Below are 23,248 nucleotides of genomic sequence, written 5' to 3' on the forward strand. Positions count from 1 at the left end.
ATGCATTCTTTGAGATTTTTGAACTTTGTTTGCCTAATTGGATATAGGCACCCACCCACCATAATCTCAACCTACAATCAATCCAACAAATTAAGGTATTGCAAGTGGATTTTTGAACTTTGTTTATCCAACTAGATATAGGCACCCACCCACCATATTCTCATCCTCCAAGCAGTCCAACATACTCAAATCAATCATATCTAAACATCCCTTTCAATTTGTGTTGTAATTACTAATAAGTTTTACTCATTGGCACATAGAGAAGTGCATACAAGGATGCAAGTCTATCACAAATCACATCCTTAAAGACTCTTGATGTGGTAGTTTATCTACTTTATACAAGTGCAAATCATTGCATGTTGTAGACCCCCACACAAAATTCAACTACATAGTAACAAACTAAATAGGGGCATACCATCCGTTGGGTATATACCGTGGCAAGGCACGTACTCGTCTTTTGCAATTGCCTCTAAAAGTACCCACTTGGTGAAGCACACCATGTTCTAGCGTTGGTAAAAGTTGAAAAGGTATAACTCGCCTTATTAAATTGATCCAATTAACTTGAATATAATTTCTTAATAAGAACCAAATGTAACTTGAACATGCACAGCACTAGGTATACTTGGATAAGTTTCTTCCAATGTTTGTCCAGACATAGCAAATAGATAGTTGGGGCTAGGAAATCCAATATAATAATCGCCAAGAGAAGTTATATGCCACACTATTTTATAAGGACATTATAACCATAGGTAAAACATTTATTTAATTTAATAGAGTTAATGCGAAATAAAAGTGGTACAGGCCAGAAATGTGCTTGTAATCTCTAGTCTCTTTCCTTCCATTCACACGTCATTGAGAACAATATTTGCTGAAAAAGGATGAAAATACAGAATACTGTTAAAGCTAATACCACTTAAGTCCAAATTAATCCACAGAACCCAAGATACTTCACTGCTTCATGTAAATGTTAAACATTTTATTCTTTCCATTCATTAAATAAACATACACTAATTAAAGAAGGGAGATAAAAACCTCATTTTCCTGAACAATCTCCAAAATAAAATCTCCTGCACCATCCTGCTGTGGAATATAGCCCCCAGAAATATAGTTCGAATTGAAGTCCTCCCGTTTTCTCTTTCCAGCAGACAATGTGAAGAAGTCCTGAGTACATCAAGGGTAATTTTTAGAGCTGCATGAACACAATTTGTCATTTTTATCCACAACAGGATATGATCGCATTTCACAATTCTTAGCTGTTATATTCCACTATGTCCACACATATCTTCAGATAAATGCAGCAATACCATAGATAGCAGAAAAAAAGTTCCTCAAATTTGCAAAACTGAAGTACTAAAACACTGAATATTACTGCCGTGATCTTTCCCACAAAGAGAACAAATGATTGTTTAGGTTCTTTATAACTAGAAATAATAAAATCTACTAATTTGAATGCACAGGTGGTTTGCATTTATCAAAATTGGAAACTGTACTGGCCTGGACAAGAAATCAATAAAATCCAAAGGACATTAAAAACATTTCTAAATAAAAATATTACTAGCTAGGCTGTTCTTTTAATTTCTGCAACCACTCCAATCGAATTATTTGGTCCTACTCGTTACCAGTGGGATCAGGGATACTTCCAACAAGAAATAGATCAACGGGTTCATGCCGGTCTGCCTGAAAATCTAAGTCTATCGGAAGCTTGGTCAAAAATCCTGAAAAACTTGCTTTTCATGATTACATTGGGAATAACCCAGCTAAAGGGGGGTTATTCAGGGCAGGTGCAATGGACAATGGAGATGGAATTGCTGTTGGTTGGTTAGGACACCCTATTTCCAAAGATAAAAAAGGGACATAAGCTTTTTGTACGTCGTATATCTTAACACATGATATGTAAATAGGCTAAATTCCAAGGCCTGATGTTTGGTGTATAGAATCCACATCAAAGAAAACAAAGGCACATATAACTATGAGGGATGTAAAAGATAACTAAAAAACCAATATTGTAAATGACAAGGAAAAAGTAGTAGAAAGAAGTATTAACTAAAATAAATAAATACCCAAAATTCCTACTATCTATTGCAGGCGTAAAAAGAAAGTCATGAAATTTCTATAAATCATGAAAACATCTTCTAAAATCAGATTTATCAAGTTTGCTGTATTATGATAACAAAAAGTAATATTTTTTCTCTAATAGTAATTTGACACGCTCTTAATTGTATCGAGTATAATTTAAGCATAAGAATACTTGACACTTGGATTTATGATTATTATGCATTGCTTATGATAAAAAGTAGAATAGATTCATCATTGAAACAATTAAACTGCATTCAGTTTGACCAAGTTGCTCTCAAGATCTGTCCAGGAACTGTATTTTACCATTAGGAGGCAATGTCTAGAAGACTAGAAATACAACTATGAAAACAAGTGCACAATTGGGACAGAACAATTCCTTATTTAAGCCTTAAGAAATTTTCATGACCCTTGACATCACTGAATCTTCCTTTTGGTTCTTAATGAGCAAGATATTAACAAGCAGGGAATGTATTTGCTTTTAAAGTTCATATCAAATGTTTATAGCACCGTAAGTCTGCTTATGTAATGTGGCCACTATTTATATGATGCTGAATTTTCTTGGACCTTAATCTTCTTGAATGACATTGATAAATAAATACATTATAAACTAACGCCAGCTACTTTCTGAAAACATTCAGCTAAAGTGTACTAAGAACTGAATGAATGCAAGGCATTTCCATCTTGTAAACTCACTTCGGAATTTTCCTAATGCACTTATATGGGTGCTCTTCTGCAGTATCCATGACACAAAGCATAGATTCAAAAACTGCAAGAATAAACTCAATAGTGAAAGATGAGCAAGAATAAGCTACATGAAATAAGAAACAAGGCACCTTTAAAGGATGCAAAGGTACATCTCAAAATGATATTCTGCTAAATTAACATTACTATCCTACTCAGTATCGACTATGATACATGGGTAAAATGCATTGGTATCTCCTAACAGATATAGACAAACGTTCTACATAAACAAGGAAAACATAAAACACCAACCCAAATGTATTAGATGACACGTCTGTTTCAAAAAGCTTATTATAAAGATTATACAAAATGCTGCAGTTGAAGCTAAAAGTTAAAGCTTTCAGAATATTAGAATGAAATAAATGTCTTGGCTGAATTAAACTTTGAAAAACATACAAATGTTAAAACCCGGAAAAATCAACCTATGTCTACTCTAAACTTCATATGCTATTTTAATTTTGATTGAGTGAAAGTAGACACTACTTGCATCTACTCAAGATATTTTTTCGGCACTCTAAAGTCTAGAAGTCATTGACTGAGACGTGTTTAAAATACCTGGACTACCTTCTAAGAAAGCAAATATGTTATTGCAGGGATGTTCATGAGAAGCATCCACGTAGACTCATGAACCATGTCTCTGTGCGCTAAAAACTTCTATACATTGAAATTTTTAAGTTGTGTTTTTATTGTTTTCTCAATCCAACAAATCCTCAAAAAGACTCGCATCTCTGAAGGATTAAAATTTCACCTTTTTTGTCCTTTAATCACCCATGTCAATGAATTGATGATATAAGCAACCTACTAAGGCATGGACTTCGTCTTTAAAACATGATATATGAAATTTTTTTTTACTTCATTGACTGAGACATGTTTAAAAATCCTGGACCTCCTCCTAGAAGCAAATATGTTATTGCACGGAAATTGATGACAAGCATCCATGTAGACTCGTGAGCCATGCCTGTGTGCACTAGAAACTTCTATACATAGAAATTGTAATTTTGTCTGCTTAAGTGTTTTCTCAAACCAACAATTCCCCAAAAGGACTCGCATCTCTGAAAGATTGAAATTTCACCCATTTTGTCCTTTGATCACCCAAGTCAGTGAATTGCTGATAGAAGCATCTTCTTAAGGCATGGACGACATCTTTAAAACATGATATATGAATATTGTATTTACTTCATGCAATGTATTTGTTTGAATTTTTTTAATGTTGTGCATTATAACCTATATGGCATTTTAATATGGTGCTCATGGACTAAATTCCTCTGACGCAGATTGTTTTGGGCTGCAAATAATATATGAATATTTCATTTATTAGATGCAATGACTTTCTGATATTTGTAAATGTTGCATTATATAACCGAAGCTGCATGGATACAGATACAGATATGAAAAGCCATTAACAAAACCTCCAATATGGATGTGGCTGGATACAACCTTCATAAAAAACACATCGAAAATTGTCTATGTTATTAATGTAGATTTACATTGCTTCAAAAGCAATATAAACATCATGAATACATACATAAGTTAAATTAATAATTTACAATATGCAAAAAATAGTGGAGTTGCACTGGAAGATAGTCCAAAAATTGGGTTGCTGAAATAGGCAAACATTTCATTTGCTGTGGGTTTTAATTGATTGACATTTTTCTAAATTAAATTTAGGAAAGTTTCACATCAAAATTTAAAACGTTAAACCAAATCAGAAATTATTCAACACAGTTGGAAAATCAAAGTTTTTTTGGGATGCCTTTGATCTTAAGCTTTAGAAGCTCTGATCTGTGCTGTCTGTTGAAATCCTTTGATTTCTGCCAAGATTGAAGAAACAAATAAAAATGATGCTCCAAATTGGGAGGCTGCTGCCAATATTTCTCCTGCCGCAGATCACCCATTTGGGGCCTTTGAATGTGATGCAGGAGCATCTTGCATGGAAAAATTATTGGGGAAAAAAAAAAAAAAAATTGAAAAAAAAAAAAAAAAAATCTGGAGGAGAGAGAAAGTAACGAAAATTAGAGGAGAAATAATTAAAAATAGAAAATAGGAAAAAAGGGAAAAGAGGAATTTCTATTTTCGAGGTGCATGGGTGGCATAAATAGGAAAATAGTCGTCATACCATTAATCGAGGTGTATAGGTGGAAATTCTAGAAGGTTTTGGATAAATCATGTATTTAGTATTTGTTGGGTGCTTAGTTGTATTTGGGTGGGAATTTAATATTGATTTAAAGATAGTTGTATTTACCTTTTATCCCACATTGGTTGTGTTTGTAATGTCTTGGGGTAGAAGTGCCTATTTAAGCAAGGCTTATTATCATTTGTAATCAAGCTCAAGGAGAAGCTCGAGGAGTAGAAGCTTGAGAAGGAGAAGCTCGAGGAGTAGAAGCTTGAGAAGTAGAAGTTGTGAAAGGAGAAACTCAAGGAGAAGCTTGATATCATCTTATGGGTGTTGTAAGGATCTTCAAGTATAATAAAATTTCTTGTGAAGCATTTTTTTCATCTCTATCTTCGTATTGTTGCTTTCTTGATTGTGAGTGAGTAAGGGTGGTGTGGCCCTCTATCAGTGGTATCAGAGCAAGAGATCCTGAGTGTACAAGCAGATCACCGAAGTGTGAGGCAGTTTGTACCAGGACCTTGGTTGGGTGAAGTTTATTAGAGTGGGAGTTCCTCAGCGTGTAAATGAATCGTCAAAGCTGAGGCAGTTTGCACCAGGACCTTGGGAGGACATGCAAATTGATTGATGGATGCAAAGATGGAAGACTGAACTTGTTGAGGCATGATTGTGGAGAGCTGGTGGATTGCAAATCCATTGTCCTAGACTTGTGATGTGGTTCCTGATTGTTCGTGCGAGGTGGCAGGTTGCGATCTGACTTGCAAACAATTTGGTTGTCACAAGGAGCGTGGAAAGGATTTGTTGTAGAGGGTTTACGAAGATCTTGGGAGATGGCTCCAAGAGGATTGGACCCTAAGATGATTGCAAAAATCCATGATATAGTGGAGAGGAATTTTTCTAAAATGATTTCTCGGTTGGATGCTAGATTGGCTAATCAAGCTAAGAAGGTCAAGGTGGAAGAGGATGGTTTTGTTGATCAGATTGTGGAGTCTGATGCAGAACCTGCAGAGCAACTAGAGGTTGTTGCTGAAGATATTCCTAATGTTGTTGATGTTGGCACAGAGGTTGGTTTTCATGATCAAATGGTTGAGACTGACATGGAGATTGTGGAGCACTCGGTCGTGGATGATCTAGTTGATGTTGGTGGTGACTTGTATGTTGCAGAACACTTGGTCGTGGATGATCCAGTTGTTGGAGGTGAGTTATGTATTGCAGAGCATCTTGTTGTGAGCAATGAGGTTGCTGGTGTTGAGAGTTTGACATGTGTTGATGAAAATCTGCATGTGGCCGCTGATATGGAGTTTGTTATTGCTGGTATGTACTCACTAGTTGTTGATGTGAATGGGAGTTCGGTAATGAAGCATTATGTTCAGTTTGCTCCTGAGAGTGAGCATGCTGATTGGATGGTTGAGATTCTGGTGTTTGATAGAGTGATGCATGTGTGGAGGATTTGCATGGTGGTTTTGTTGTCCCTATTGAGGTGGAAACCTTTGGTAAAGATGAAGATGGTGGTAGATCTTTCTTTTTTTGGTGTCAAAGTGTGGGACACACTTTTCTATCTACCGGGGGAGTTTGATGCAGGAGCATCTTGCATGGAAAAATTATTGGGGAAAAAAAAAAAAAAAACCTGGAGGAGAGAGAAAGTAACGAAAATTAGAGGAGAAATAATTAAAAATAGAAAATAGGAAAAAAGGGAAAAGAGGAATTTCTATTTTCGAGGTGCATGGGTGGCATAAATAGGAAAATAGTCGTCATACCATTAATCGAGGTGTATAGGTGGAAATTCTAGAAGGTTTTGGATAAATCATGTATTTAGTATTTGTTGGGTGCTTAGTTGTATTTGGGTGGGAATTTAATATTGATTTAAAGATAGTTGTATTTACCTTTTATCCCACATTGGTTGTGTTTGTAATGTCTTGGGGTAGAAGTGCCTATTTAAGCAAGGCTTATTATCATTTGTAATCAAGCTCAAGGAGAAGCTCGAGGAGTAGAAGCTTGAGAAGTAGAAGTTGTGGAAGGAGAAACTCAAGGAGAAGCTTGATATCATCTTATGGGTGTTGTAAGGATCTTCAAGTATAATAAAATTTCTTGTGAAGCATTTTTTTCATCTCTATCTTCGTATTGTTGCTTTCTTGATTGTGAGTGAGTAAGGGTGGTGTGGCCCTCTATCAGAATGTGATCGTGTAGCGTGCAGTAACAAGATTATTGGGTCTTGGGATTCTTGATAACCAAACTTGAACACAATGTCTCTTTACAGTTTTTGAATAGCTACTGAGTGATGTATAAAGTTGTGTAATATGATTAAACTGGCCAAATTCAAAGCTGTTTTGGCTTGTTATGTGCAATGCAATGTATGGAAAGCCGATAACAGGATACTTCTGTATTTTATTATACTATTGTCAATGCTCTGATATAGATCTGCAAACTTGATGTGATTATCTATTTGAACTATTTTTAATAGAAAAGGAAAGATGTTTTGGCGTGTGTGGGTATGTAATCTGACATGTATCTGTGTCATATATGTATTTGTATCCGACATGGACATAGGAATATAAGTGCCCAGGGAGGGGAAGAGGTGTATCTGATTTCTCTAATTATTTGATCTTTTTTCTGGGTACATAAGAACTGATTTTTATAATCATAGATTGTTTTGTGCAGCAAATATTTTATTAAAATAATACTTTAGAACTAAGAAATGTACAGAAGTTAAGAAGTAATATAAAACAAAAGCATGGCTACTGAATGGGTTAAGATCTGTAGAAGTTAAATTCAATTTGTAAATGAGGGTCTGCCCTCATCTGGTACTACTCACATGTCTATAAGCGAGATTCGTAAACTAATTATTTAGCAGGAGTTTCGAGTCCCGGGCAGGTGTGGAGGTTTTCTTCACTCTATTCTTTCCTACCAGTACCCACACCAAACATTGTTGTACTTTTATTCTATTTGATTAGTAAAAAATATTACCGGCTATGGCCTCTCACCCATCAAAAAAAAAATGTACACAAGTTATATAATTTGCAATTTGAATTTTTCTAGTTTTTTAGAAAAAACTTATAGGCGTCCCATTAGAAATTCTTTTTGAAGGGTTTTATGTAACTTCTAGGCATGTCTTTTCAGCATTGTTGAATTTCCTCTATTCCATAAAAAATGTTGGTCACTAAAACACAGGATATGTTTTTTGGCCAGTCAAACTGCTTTTGCATTTTAAACAGCATAATTTGTTTAGCAATAGACAGAAATGAACCTGCAACCACCAAAAATTCAACCTAGACCAAAAGGGACACTCTTAATATGTTGCTTTTCAAACTCGGAAAGGTAAAGAAAGAAACAGCAGTAGGGTCAATAAACTAGTAGACAAAACTGAAATGGGCAGAAGTTGAAGACCAAAGAACACACAGCATCCAAAACATAAAATAACATTTCTAGATGGTCGAGAGTGTCTACCTTCCATGCTCCATCTCCAAATGAATTGGAGTAGCAAAGAAGATTGAAGTGATAAAGCATATACTTTACATGTTCAAGTTTTCTCACATAGGGTTTCTATAGAGAATTCTTGGTGTTCCGTCAATGGATGCAACTGTCAGTTTGTTGTAATGTACATATCATTATTCATAGTATGGGAAGTTGTTACAGCATTTGTTGATTCTAATACAAGTTTTTCTGCATCACGCACAGTATAATAATATATTATTACCATCTATGGTTGCATTTCAATCTCATACTAGGTACATGTTAATATTGATTTCTGCAGTATGTACATTACATTTCAATACATTGTATGTTGAATTGATAAAACAATCTATTTGAAGGCAAGTATCCAATTTATCCAATCGGACATAAATCAAGCAATTATAGAAATTTCTTGATGCGAATATAAAGCACATAAAAACCAGCATAAGTACAATAGTGTGGATTCACATTGTCCATCATGAACTGCACAATGCAGTTTATGTATGGGCAAATAAATTAATAACTTTGAACACCAAATGCAAAGACATTTTAGATTCATGATATGAGAAAGGAACTTTAGAAAAAATCCACTATATCATATACAAGTAATTGGAACTTTAGACAATATTCTCTCACATCCTATTACTAAGATGAATATAAGAGAAGTATACACGATCCATTAACTGTAGGTAATTTCATTGGTCCAACTCCATTTAACCACAAAACTAATTTCTTTATAAAGAAATCTACTGGCTGTAATTATTGGCATTCAACTAAACTGCAGCCTAGTAAAGAACTCTTAGAAATTTACCTGATTGAAATATGTAGTAGCTGCACACCCATTGGAAGGAAAACAAAATGTAAAGTAAAACCAAGATCAACCTATGCTCAAATTATCTTATCATGCTCTATAAGATTATAACACATGGTATTTTGTTTAGGTACTGTCATGGATATAGGTTTCAAATCAGATGCTGAAGTGACACCACAGAAAGCATGATAGTGATCAAACAAGGTCAAAGCCAACAGTGTACCTTCGTCATTGGCTGCTGACTGATCCCTGCATCATCTTCATCCCTACCTTCCTCATAGGCTGGCATAACACAAACAGACAATTTTTTTGGCATTTAAAGCATATTGACAGATTGAAAATCAGAAGCATCAACTTAATTTGATATATAATTACTAAACACATATGCTCCAATAGAAAGAGATTTCTAATAAACCCATATTTGGTATTGAAATAACTAATACTCACCAATATTGACATCTACACCAAGTGGTCTTTGATTTATCCAAGTAGAAGGCTGCTGCTGCAGTCATATAAGCAAATGTATTCAATAAAATGAAATCAGAACAAAGTTCCAAGATTACAGATCCCTATGAAACAGAATTCTTAAATTTCTAGCTAAACATATCACTTCCAAATAAATGTATCACTAAGCAAAACGAATGCCCATGCAAAAGCAATCACAAAGACCGTGCCCTAGATTTAAACAAAGATATGTGCATAAACTTATAGATTACACACAACCTCTTACCATATAAGGTGCGGGTCTTCCCAACTTCATCTCCCCTGCCACTCCTGCATCAGACATAGTTGCATAATCACTTGGACCTTGAGGCATGTAGTGATACATAACTTGTTCTGGAATCCCTGGCAATGGTGTCTGCATAGGGGTCTCCGCTGGTGTCTGTGAAACAGTTGTAAGAAATTACAAATGTAAAATAAAAATCATTTGAGCATATCATCAGCTGGTCTGCATAGAGTCTGCTTTAGCAACTTCTCATACCATACAGGCATTTTTACGTAACATTGAAAAAATTGTAGCAAGCTATAGTATGCATAATAATAGATCAGCAAGGAAATGAAGATAGTAAACTTGACAATAGAATGTGACCATACCGGTGGAAAAAGCAGCTCCGCTGTAGGGGTTTCGTATTCTTCTGTTGCTTCATATGGCACATTGAGATCATGCACTGGCGTAGGTACATTTGCTCCTCTGGGAGGAGGGTTAACTGGCCTTTCAAGTACTGCTCCAGTTTGCATCAATTTTAATTCCCAGAGCTAGCAGATTACATTTAGAGTCAAATATCAGCATGTATCATAAGACATATGCCCATATGTCAATTTGTTTACTCATGCTTTCTTCAGAGACTCAAAACACATTCTGATACTTGCATAATTCAAGAACATCCCATAACAGATTTAATTCAAAAAATTCACATTATCATTTTGAATGTCATATCATCAATTCAGTAAAATACTAAAATGTCTAATCAGCTTTCATATTCTACATACCCTCCAATCAATGTACAGCAATAAAACAGGTTAAATTTAAAATATTTGTCATCAAAACACACGAGCTTGAGAACTATGCATTTTCTCTTCTAAAATTAACAATTATCCATCTTACATATTTGAAGCCCTCAACTCCAAATAGATGGAGGATTCAAGTCCAGTACATAACGTACAATGTTTATACCATAGTAACAAAGGGATGCATCCCCGTCGTTTTTAGCTGTCACACCCGAGACGGGGACACACACGGGGGATGACATTCCCTCATCCTAGCGGTACCAACAATTCACCCCCAGGACAGAGACGTACCCACGTCCCCATTTGGGTCTTGGGGATGGTAGAGTGTCCCCGGCCGTCCTCCGTTTTGGGACAAAAGAAGTGCAAATAAAAAATTATTTTAAAAGGTTTTGTTATATTGTTTTTTATTGTTTGCTATCACTAGGGTATGTGGGGCCCATTCAGAGGTTAAAATCCCATTATATCTCTACGCTTTCTCATTTCTATTATTTTCATGGTTTTATAATTTTTGCAACAGCAGCAAGAAGAAGAGTGGAGAGCTCATAGAAGGGTGATTATTTGAGTAAAGAGTGTGTGTGGAAGCCAATGTGGAGTAAAGAGCAAGAAGAAGAGAAGCAAGATTTTTCAGCTTGTTCAAGAAATTTGTGAAGCAAATGGTAGGGTTTTTCATGGTCTTTTAATTTTATTTTCTGATTTTTCAAGTCAAGATCATTGGTTTTTGTTTCTAGTTTGTAGCTTTTAGTTCTTAGTTGAATTTCATTTCTAGAATTTAGTAAAATGTTTCTTGTTTCATTTCCAATTTTTTGTGGCTTAAATTTTACTTCAAAAATTGTGATTTTGAAGAAGGGCATAGGTTGAAAGCATGAATTTATTTTATATATTTTTTCATTTTGTGAAAAGCAATGTGAAAATGAGCTCCCAAGGTCATTATTCAAGTGGGTCAAATCAAAGTGATGATGAGATGGATTTAGAGGCCCATCCTCATAGCAGCCTTGGAAATTATAACCCTAAGGCTGAGCATGATGAAGAGAATGAAGAAATAAATTTAAAATCAACAGATAATTGGCCACCAAGTCCGCCAACTATAGATTACCCCTCCACTCTTATGGCAAAGTGGGCTAGGGGTAGCTACGATCCTATATCTCCTCTCAAACAATTTGCAACAAAGATAACTGCACGAACAGCTACAGGTGGTGATACAAGGAAGTGGAAATGTAACATTTGTAAAACATAAAGGTTTGGGAGCATCACTAGAGTGAAAGCACATTTTCTCTTTTAGACAGGAAAAGGTGTGGGTCCATGCATGTTCTTGACAGAAATGAGAAATTTGCATTACAAAATTGAGTTCACCAAGCTTTAGGGTGTTACAAATGACTTGGGAGTTGAGGTACCCACCAACTTGACTAGTAGGCAACAGGTTCAGAGTCTTCAACAGGCTAATGAGTATGGGCAGCCACGTTTTTCTACTCCTAATCCTAGGGGTAGACCACAGCATGGACCTACATCATTTGGAGGGGCAGCCTCGAGTCCTTTTCTACATCTAGTGCTATGCATGAAGCACAAACTAGCAAGGGGAAAAGAAAGGTATCATTTGAAACTAACCCCACTGCTGATTTATTTAATGCCCGCCTAAAAGTGGAGATAGAAGAAGCTATTGGTACATTTCTTTTTTCCAATGGCATACCTCTTCATTTGACACGATCTCCTTATTATAAGGAGATGATGCAGTTGGTGGCAAGGGGAGGAGGACCGTCATGTGTGCCACCAGGTGAGCACAAATTGCAGACTATGGTCTTCGCTAAAGAGTATGCTAAGATTGCTTTAAAGAAAAACTTGAGACCTGTTTGGGAGTAATATGGTTGCAGCATCATCATGGATGGTTGGACGGACATTAGGAGCCGTCCACTCATCAATATCATCATTACATGCACAAAGGGCCCATTTTTTCTAAGGGCTATTGATTGTTTAGTGCATCGAAAGGTTGTGATTTTCAGTTTAATATACTTTGGGATGCTATTGAGGAGGTTGGGCCACAAAATGTGGTCCAAGTAGTGACAAATGCAACACCTATGTGTAGAGCTGCAAGGAGACTTTTTGAGTCAGCTTACAAACATATTTGGTGGACTCCATGTTGTGTGCATGCCATTAACAATACACTAAAGGACATGGGGGAGATTCCCTGAATCAAGGTAATAGTGAGGAATGCTAGATATGTGCAGATGTTTATCTACTATCACCACACATCACATTCCATTTACAAGAGCTTCGCAAGGAAGGAGTTCCAAAAGCCAGTTGAGACCCAATATGCATCCTACTTCATTCTTTTGGAGAGAATGATTGACTTGCAAGATCCATTGCAACTCATGGTTATGATAAATGAGTGGAATAGGTGGGATGTGTCTAGAACCAAGCACGGGATGAGGGTGAAGGAGATAGTGAAGAGCCATGTATATTGGAGTGATGCAAAATACATTGGGTCTTTCATCACTCCAATTTTCTAGGTCATCAAATATGGGGATGGAGATGCAGCTAGTATTGGAGAGATGTACAAGTGCATTGACGCTATGCATGGCCAGATAAGGGCAATTGTGCGAGAGAGAGAGACCCCAATTTAGTAATTTACACTAAACACATTTGACCTATACACTCCCTTACACATGGCTGGTTATCCATTGAATCTGAAATAGTACATGCCTAGGCCTGGTAGATTTACACCACTAAATGATGATGAGATAATCTCTTATCAATTTAGTCTACTTGTACTTGAGAGTTAGAAGTTAGTCCACTTGCACATATGAAAATTTAATTTTTTAATTTACTGAGTTTAAAATTTTAATTTCAGGTGAAGGAAGGATTCTTCAAGTGCATTGATAGAAATGTATGACATTGAGATAGTAGGGAAGGTTCGTACCGAGTGGACCAAATGTGCTAGTCTTAGGAGCTATCCAACTAGAGCAAAGGCCGACATAAAAACAATGGCACAAGAGGTTCTTATTTTTTGGCGGAATTGTCATGGACTCAAATCAACGACTAGCACACTAGTCATCTCTCTCGTCTCAAGTTTCTTGTTCTTAAACTTTAGAACCTTTATTTTTCAATTTCAATTTCACTTTTACTTTGTCATGAATTTCAATTTCAATTCTCTGATTCTCATACTAGTCATTTGATTGTTATCTTAGGCACCTAGTTCTTAAACTTCTGAGAGGGGTTGGTCTACTTATAGCTTCATCCACTCTCTTAAGAGGAACAAACTTACCTATGAGAAAGTAGAGAAGCTAGTGATTGTATATTGCGTCTTGTGTATCAGAAATCACAAGACACATATGTACAAGGAGAACCCTGCAGCACAATGGGATGTAGAGCCAAAGGAGCCCTCACAGGTTGATGAGGATGTAAATACTTCTGATGCAGGGTTGGTTGGTATTCCTCTCGCAACTCTTACCCTTGAAGAGGTCGAGAGTTCAAAGGATGAGTTTGTTGAGCCTGAGCCTCAAGTTGACATGGATGATTAGAGGCCTCTACTACATTTTGGTAGCCCTTGGGCCTTTGGTACTTGACATTTTGTCTTTTGATTTTGTAGTTTGTACTTGAGACTTGGATATCTAAAGTTTGAAACATTGAACATTGTGATGATGATCATATCATGGTTGATGCAAATTGATGTAATTAAGTTTATGATGCCATTGAATGATTGATGAGATAATGATACTATACTTTTGCTAAATTGATAATAGATATCTATTCTTCATGAAACATTGTTCAATGTTCAATGCAATGGAATAGTAAAACTAAACTAGCAATAGCGGTCTTGATGAACTTAATCTTCATATTTGTCTTATATTGGTATCCATCTTTTCATAATTAGTGTTTTAAAGTTTCATATGTATAGTATATACTATATATCCCCCATCCCCTGTCGTCCTCCCCAAATTGAGGCCTCTTTGTCCCCCGAACCCGAAAACTTGTCCCCCGGTCCCCCAAGCCAGTGTAACTATGTGTACTGACCTACCCCCTTTATTGCTCTTAAAAAAATTATCTTTCAGTAGTTCTGAATTTTGTCAAACAGTTTGTGAGAAATCTGGAAACTTAGTTACAAACTGATTTTGTAAGCTGAAGCAAGAGAGAGTGATGATGTTGGTGTTTACTAAGTAGTTTAGTTCAAGAATCAAGGGAAGTGTCATGTAACAATATTTTCACAAAATAGATACGACATTCAATCCAAATTCATAGACGTTTTTATTTACTGGTAAACAACAATAGTAACTTTTCAGATTAATTAGTCATAAAATCCCTGAATGTTGGAGAAGAATAAATCCTCAGAAGACCCTCTAACCATCCTCATTAGCCTACAAGGATCCAATATTAGGCTAATCCCTGAAATTCTGATGCTAGCAACAAATGGGGAGATTACAATCCTCCCTTCCCGAGATTGCTTGCCCTGAAGCAATCCAACAATCACAGTGAACTCCAACCTCCACTTGGATCCCAAATGAAGTACTATGTGACACCCTTGTTAACATTGAACCAACTGCATACCACTATCATCATCAAGACCAACAACATAACCTGCATTATAGCACTCAAAACTTGTGCTATGATGTAGGAGTTAGAATATCACCAGAAGAATCCCGCATAAGAAATATCTTCATCCTGGTCCTCACCCATATAATATAAACTGGACTGGAATCTTGATCAACAATCTCTTGAAGAGACACAGCTACAAGAGAACCATATGCACTCATGCCAATTGTATCAGCCATCGGTGTAGCCACATCAAAATTTGCGGACACGGGAACATTACCAACTGCCACAACACAAAACTGAATCTTTACATATGTTGTAAACTAAGCCCAACTCCACTCAATTGAGTGATTAACATCAACCTCAAGCAATGGATTGTCATACGACAATGTTGCATCCATGTCAAAATAGGACTATTCATGAAGCGAACATCAACACTTTGTTGATCAATAGTATAACATGACTCTTTACTACATCACTCACCTCATCAACAATAACAAGTGTACTAACATCATAGCACACATATACAACTGCTTGCATATTGTTAAACTCCTCATCTGATGGCTCAACCAACACAGATACAACTGCTTGCATATTGCTGAACTCCTCATTGGATGACTCAACCGACACAGAAGAGGCTGCTGATATGACAGTATCCTCGCATGCTCCTACTCCCACTATCGCTGCATCGCCATCAAATACATGATCTGAGGAACTCATGCCAACAACAGCATCATCTGACTTAACCTGACATAAATCCTCATCACATTCCACCTCAATTGTACCCAACTCATGCAGTGTCTCATAAAAAATGTCCCGCAAATCTGAAGTCGCAACTGTATAATCACATTTCACTCTTAGAAAAGGTGATATCGTTTTTTGTTCAAATCTCGGCTTTGAAATTAGTTGGGTCATTTGTTTGTGATTTTGATTCACCTCATTCACTAGCATATCCAATTGTTTCACAACACCTTGTATCTCAGAATCTCCCTCCATTAGCGGAGTATGCCCTTTGCGAGTGTCACTATCCAAAACGCTAAAAACCAAGTCCTCCACTTGTGGGTCAAAAGAAAAGTGATGAGCACTCCTCACAACGTAATGCCGATAAAAGCTCTCAATCTCTATCAAGGGCTCATCGTCATCAAACTAGAAATCAAAAGATGGCTCCAATCTCTGACTCTAAACTATCAGTGAAGCAGGATCCTGGGCAACCCTCTCAGCAAGCTAAACCACAAAATCCCTATTGGGAAGCACAAGATCCTGGGCAACCCTCTCTACAATCTTCCTCACTAATCGTCGAATAGCATGAGAGCCCCAAATGAGAGCACCCTCAGATATACTGTATGAAACCTCTTGCAAATTCGAGCTCTAGAGAAAATACTCCATGAATGACCCAGTACAATAGAAATTATATGTGGAAGCATCAATCTGCTCCCCCACAATCCACAACTAATCTCTTTGAAATGTGACAATGCCAACTGTCCAATGCTACTGTGAATCACCCAATACAATAGAAATTATATGTAGTTTAGTTCAAGAATCAAGGGAAGTGTCATGTAACAATATTTTCACAAAATAGATACAACATTCAATCCAAATTCACATAAGTTTACTATATTTTATTTACTAGCAAACAACAGTAGTAACTTTTTCGATCAATCAGTCATAGTAATGCCTTTCAAATGAATGTTGGTGCTTATTTCTTACATACCAAAGACAATGATTGATGTTGCAACGCTAGAACAGCTTTAGAACTTCTCTAACATGTGTAGAATCTCTGAACCCTAATTTAGCTACTTCAAGGACTAATTGGAACTTGCACTACACATCATGGCTCTAGTACAACATGATGGCAGCAATATGATGGTTGTAAATGACTCTCAAACAAACTGCAAGTCCAACATTGCAACTGTTATTAATGGTTGCCTTACAACAACTTCCTTATATCCAATTTACGGCTAGAATGGTACTATTGTAACAACTCCAACTTGTACAACATTCTTAGTATCATGTATCACAGCTAATATGCAAGCATACACTTCCAAAAGTTGGTCAACTCGTTAAAATACAATCATAGCCATTGTCTTTCAATCCTAACTTCCAGAAGTTGGTCAACTCATTAAAATACAATCATAGCCATTGCCTTTCCAATCCTAACCCCAATCCTTGTTGTACAATGACACTCAAAATGAATCACAAGCAGATTTTACCTTTGAAGTTTGAACCAAACCAAATCTTCCTGGTTGTGTGGTCTCAAAAGTGTGGATGAGATGCAATTCCTGAGAATGAACGTCCTCAAGAACCCCCGACTTCCACTATCTTGCAGCTATTGATTGCTTGCTCGTGTTGAAGGCTTCAGACCAATAATGACATATTGGATATCAATGTCGCACTCATTTTACTGTCACCTGAAGGTAAACTAACTTTGACCTAAATAACTTCTATTCTTAGTTGCCTCTCAACTGACTATCCTACTATTACTTCAGTTATACTGTAATCATCTACTAATAACTTTGTGCATTGAAGGAGACACTAACATTCTCTATTTCTACGACTGTCACAACAATCCCCACATTCAATACTGAATCGAGGATTGTCCCTATGGCTAGCAAGAGGTTTCACCAATAACCTTTTTCCTACTGGAACAAGCTTGACTGAAACAGTCTATCAAATCTATACATGTGTGCCTGATTCTTGTAATATTCAAAGCGAAACTGGGGTTACGTCCAATCTCCACAATCTTCTTAAGAGTTTTCGTCCTTAAGATAACCAGTCACATTTAAGCAACCATTTTTATTTGATCAATATCACATTTTCATGTTGTCAATCCCAATGTAGCTCCACGCTTTTATAACCTCGATATAAGGGAAAACACAAACAACTACACGATGTGTGATAAAATGCCAATTTCCTCTTTTAGTCACTTAAGTTACTTTTGTCATAAAGTGACTTAAATCATGAAGTAACTTTATATTTGCACTTTATAATATTAAAGTGACTTTATTATTATAAGTTACTTTATAACTTTATAATAACATTAAAATATTTAAATAAATCACTTGAACTTTAATATCTCTTGAAACACTTGTATGATTGCCATGCTGTTTGAAATAGGACTCTGCTCATAATTCCCCATGTAACCAAATACACTTTATAAAAGGGTTCATCTCTATTAAACCTGACTTACTATACATAGTAAGTATGGCATAATGGAGTCCAAATGATATTGAACAAAGGCCAAATCCACAAATCCCTGAATGTTGGAGATGAATAAATCCTCAGGTGACCCTCTAACCATCCTCATTAGCCTACGAGGATCCAATATTAGGCTAATCCCTGAAATTCTGATGCTGGCAACAAATGGGGACATTACACTATGGTTTATATAATAAAGCTTGACAATTTCCATTATTATTAATCTTAGTAGCCATGGATTGATACTAATGCTAAATAGGCTGCCCTCTTGGGTAGCATACTGTTTAAGGAATATTATAATAACTAATTTGATAGTGATTAAAAATAAATTCATTAAGTATCACATCCTATGTATGTAAAGGCTTGCATGGATTATTTTGACACATGTAGTACAAGAAAATCTTGATAATTATACCATTCAAAAGCCAAAATCCTGATTTTTTTATTGCTTCTAACATGATGGATTTAATGTTACGCTATCTCTTTTAAAAATTCAGAAGCGTACTAAAATTTCAGAAGCGTGTCAAATTTATTATTACTCTATTCAAGCACACAAATTGAATCCTCAAGAGCACACTGGATGTTGACCTCAAGATGTTGAATTTCTTAGCCATAAATATAACTTTCATGGATAAAATGCATAAACGTAAGAAAACAAACAAGACTAGCATTTTTATCCTGGGAAGAGTCATCCTCACCGAGGGAAAACACCCAGGCCGCCAAAATATATATCCAATTGTAAATAATTAATTACAAAACTTAGCATCCTTTAATATCTTCCACCCAAACTGATCGAACAGAGATCAGAATAAAATCAACTGAGAATGTCTAAAAATGAAATCCTGATGTATATATATTATTATATATTCTCAGAATATATTCTGCTGCTCACACACACAATACAGAATAAGACAAGATATTGAAATTCATATACAAAGGCCTGAAATAAACACAATACAGCATGCATCATAAATGAATTGCAACAATACAATAAAATATCAGACCACAGGCCTCTCTCCTGAACAGTAAGAAATTGCACAGCACTAAAAAAATGCTTTTTGACCAATTTCTCCAATTGACGATTAAACACTTGTCACCAAAAAGAATATCAATCGAGCATAGTGAATGACTTTCCAACAGCGAAAGGTTGCTGACTACAGAACATGAATCAATGAATCATAAAAGACGCCCAATCATCTTCAAATTATAAATGTGTCAAGTCTGAGCCAGCTCGAAGCCAAGAGCAGTGTAGAGAAGTTGCGACTTCAAAATGATATAAATGTGCCAAATCATTCATGATCTAAGCTGAGAAGAGGAGAACATCTTACAATCTAAAGGAGACAACATTGCAGCTACAACCAGAGAACACATCCAAAATATGAAGAAATATAATAGTCCCAAACAGTTACAAACTGAGACCAGTGAGCTTAAGAGGTAAGAACAGAACTTGCATAAGTTGAATGAGCAGGAATATAATGACTGAAGATCTATATCAATGCTACGACATTCAATACTCACCCTTGGCATAAGAGAGATATTCAGAAAAACATCTAATGGCAAGTGCACATAGCTGCAACCAAAAATAATGTCAACACAAAATCTCATCATAGAATCTTCTCAATAAAATTGTTATCTCGGCATAACAATATTCACCATAGCTGCTCCTAGAGAGTTAACCATAAAAACATAAAATACCTACTCGCAGAGGGTGGATCCACCATACCTCCTCACTAAGGGTGGAACGAGGACTCTCACTAAGAGCACATTTCCACCATGCCTACTCACAGAGGGTGGATCACGAGATTTCACTTCAAACTTCTTTCGCAAAGAACTTATTAACAAGGGATTGCACCTCAAATTTCTCTTGCAGAGAAGAATTCATTAATCATAAGCAAAGAATCACTAAAGTTGAGATTCTTGCTCAACAAGAGCATCATTCCCCACCATACCAAGCTTATTCCAGAAGTAGCAAAACTTTACTGTCGAAAGTGGCTTGGTGAGAATATCGGCACGCTACTCCTCTGTAGAAATATAATTTAGTTCAATGGCTTTCCTTTGAATCATATCCCTCATTTAATGGTATTTATTTTCCAAATAATCCACCTATCATGGACTGGATTAACTGAAAGCTTCACAAAATTTTGGTCATCGCAAATAATCATAGCATGCTCCAAGGGCTGCCCAAATGGTCTGCAAGTAATTTACGAAGCCACACAACTTCTTTTGCAATCATACATGCTGCAACATGCTCTACTATAGATATACTCCGGGCCACACAAGGTTGCTTCATGTTGCACCAAGAAACCATGGCTGAACTTAAGCTGAAACAACAACCTGAAGTACATTTTCTATCAAGTTCACACCCTACCCAATCTGAATTAGAGAACCCATGTAACTTCAACTCACCATCTGAGGAATATTTTAATCCATATCTTATCATACCAGGAACATATCTCAATATATGTTTGGCTGCAACAAGATGAATATGCCTTGGTTCCAACATAAGTGAATGCATTGTCTGCATAACATATATCTAGCATTCCAAATCTTTTCAAAATATCTATTGCATATTTACCTTGACTTAATATAATTTCATTTGATCTTTACCATACCTCAAACACAAGGAAATAATGCAACAAACTAAGATCTAGCATTTCAAATTCTGAAGTAAGCTCTTTCTTGCACTTAGAACAAGATCATCATCACCTGTGAGAAACAAGTCATGGACATAGAGCACAAGAATTAGCACCTTGTCATCATTTACCTTGAAAACCCAAACTTAGAAGATAGTGATCATTCTTTCATACCAAGCATGAGGAGGTTGCTTAAGACCATATACTATCTTTTTCAGCTTGCATACATGAGACTCTATCATGAATCACAAAACCTTCTCACTACTCAATGTATACTTCTCGGTGAAGTTTTCAGCGCTTTATTGCTGCAATAGCTATGATTGTTTTAATGGAAGTGGAGCGGGCTACTAGTCCAAAGGTTTCTACATAGTCTATGCCTTCCTTTTGTGAAAAAATCTCTGGCAACAAGTCTGGGTTTATAATTTCTATACTACCATCGATATGTTAAATCTTAAACAACTATTTAGAAGAAATTATTGATTTATCTTTTAAACTTTACTATATCCCATACATATTTTTAAAAATTGACTGATACTCTTCCATCATGGCATTTTTCCATACTTGTTGATTCAAAGCTTCTTCAACACGAGACAGTTCAAATACAATAATGTGGTTCATTAACACTATATAACCAGCAAACTTAAGAGGCCTTTCAATTTCTCTGAAACTGTCACACTTATCTAAATATGGTTCAGCTTTGTCGAAAATATTTTTAGCCCACAAAGGTCTTTTCTTGTTGGATGTAGTGTTGCTAGGACTTTTTGAAGTATCAATACAATACGATAAATTGACTCAATTAAATCATTTAAATCTACATTCTCCCGCTCAAATTCTGAAGATGGAGCTGGATCAGCCATCACCGAATCTTGAGGATGCTCAAAATCTTCCCCCTCATTTTCAATATTAGACTCATTGGATATCTTGCAAGCTACATCTTCATCAAAAGTAACATCCTTGCTTATTTCAATTTGTTTTTGATCTGGAATATAAATCCCGACAGCTTTTGAAGAATCACTTCATCCAACAAAGATAACTTTCCTTCTTGAAGGTTCTAATTTTGATCTTTTCTCTTTTGGAATATGAATATAAACTGGACATCCGAAAATATTGAAGTAACTAATGCCTAGAGCGCATCCCTTGCAAACTCCTCCATAATTTTGGTTCAGCTTCGGAAGACCGACTACAAGCTTCTCCACAATGGCTGAAGTTCTGAAATTTAAATGCCCAAATCTCTTGACCCAACATTTATTTGAATTTGAAGCATTATGTGCAGGTGCATGGATAGGATGAGCTGAAAGTTTGTAAAGAATATCATGGTAGACTCCAATCTCAAGAGTTGATTGAATACTGAAGTTTTTTTTTTTCCATCCCAAGACTTTAACATCAGCAATAGCAACACAATACCCCAAATTTCTCCTTAATGCCAGGTACAAAGAGATACATCACTTAAATGAAGAGGAATACCAGAATCTAATTTGAAGGAAGTGGAGTCAGCAACATTTATTGAAAAACTTGCATCATCACCAATTATAACTTGTGGATGAGAATCTTTTTCCTTCAAATTAAGGTGTTCTTTGTAACCAGCAATATGACAAGATGCACCCTATCAATCAGTAATGTGTCACTATTTCTAGAAATAAGCTAGAAAGTGCAAATATAAATAAGAATCCCTTAGAATTTTCACCTTACTCCTTTTGGAATTTTCTACACTTGCACCAGTAGATTGAGTGTTTGGTCTACAATAACATCTCTAGCAAAGTGCCCATACTTGTCACATCTGAAGCACTGGACTATGGAAAGATATTTTTCCCTTTCTTGGAGTCAGGAGTTGACTTGAAGATTTTATCTCTAAATCTCTAGAAGTTTCCTTTTTTCCCTTTCCTTTTAAAGTGTAAGTTGCAAGAACATGATCATCTCTGTAATGATTTCTACAACCATTTCCTCATGCTTCTAATCTGCACCATTCCTGAATGCAATTTACCCTTAATCTGTCAAATTTTGGAAGCTCATCTCTTCCACTAACACCCTGAATGAAGGATTCCCAAGAATGGGGAAGTCCATTCATAGCAAGCAACTAGATCTTTGTCTAAATGTGTTTCACTAATTGCACTAAGTATATCCTTCAATTCCGTTTCATAAACTATGACTACAAAATTGCCCCTTGTCATCTTTACATGCAACAGTTGATGCCTCGATGCAAGG

General features: G+C 36.1%; 1 protein-coding gene across 2 annotated transcripts in view; it reads right to left on the reverse strand.

Moving 5' to 3' along the window:
* The window catches only part of LOC149543980 (transcription initiation factor IIA large subunit-like), a 34,498-nt gene that overhangs the window by 5,536 nt on the left and 5,714 nt on the right, over nt 1–23,248 (reverse strand). The window contains exons 2-6 of one of the 2 annotated variants that reach the window (XM_089798626.1): nt 10,284–10,445; nt 9,919–10,071; nt 9,636–9,687; nt 9,412–9,470; nt 1,033–1,161 (exon numbers count right to left, since the gene is read on the reverse strand). In XM_089798626.1, coding sequence (XP_089654752.1) covers nt 1,033–1,161; nt 9,412–9,470; nt 9,636–9,687; nt 9,919–10,071; nt 10,284–10,445 — 555 coding nt within the window. Of the gene's footprint in view, nt 1–1,032; nt 1,162–9,411; nt 9,471–9,635; nt 9,691–9,918; nt 10,072–10,283; nt 10,446–23,248 lie in introns of both variants that reach the window. The other variant, XM_089798625.1, reaches the window with a different exon arrangement.

Source organism: Cupressus sempervirens, chromosome 8 (genome assembly GCF_028749045.1).
Source record: "Cupressus sempervirens isolate cs-2001-9-10 chromosome 8, ASM2874904v1, whole genome shotgun sequence".
Lineage (NCBI taxonomy): Eukaryota > Viridiplantae > Streptophyta > Pinopsida > Cupressales > Cupressaceae > Cupressus > Cupressus sempervirens.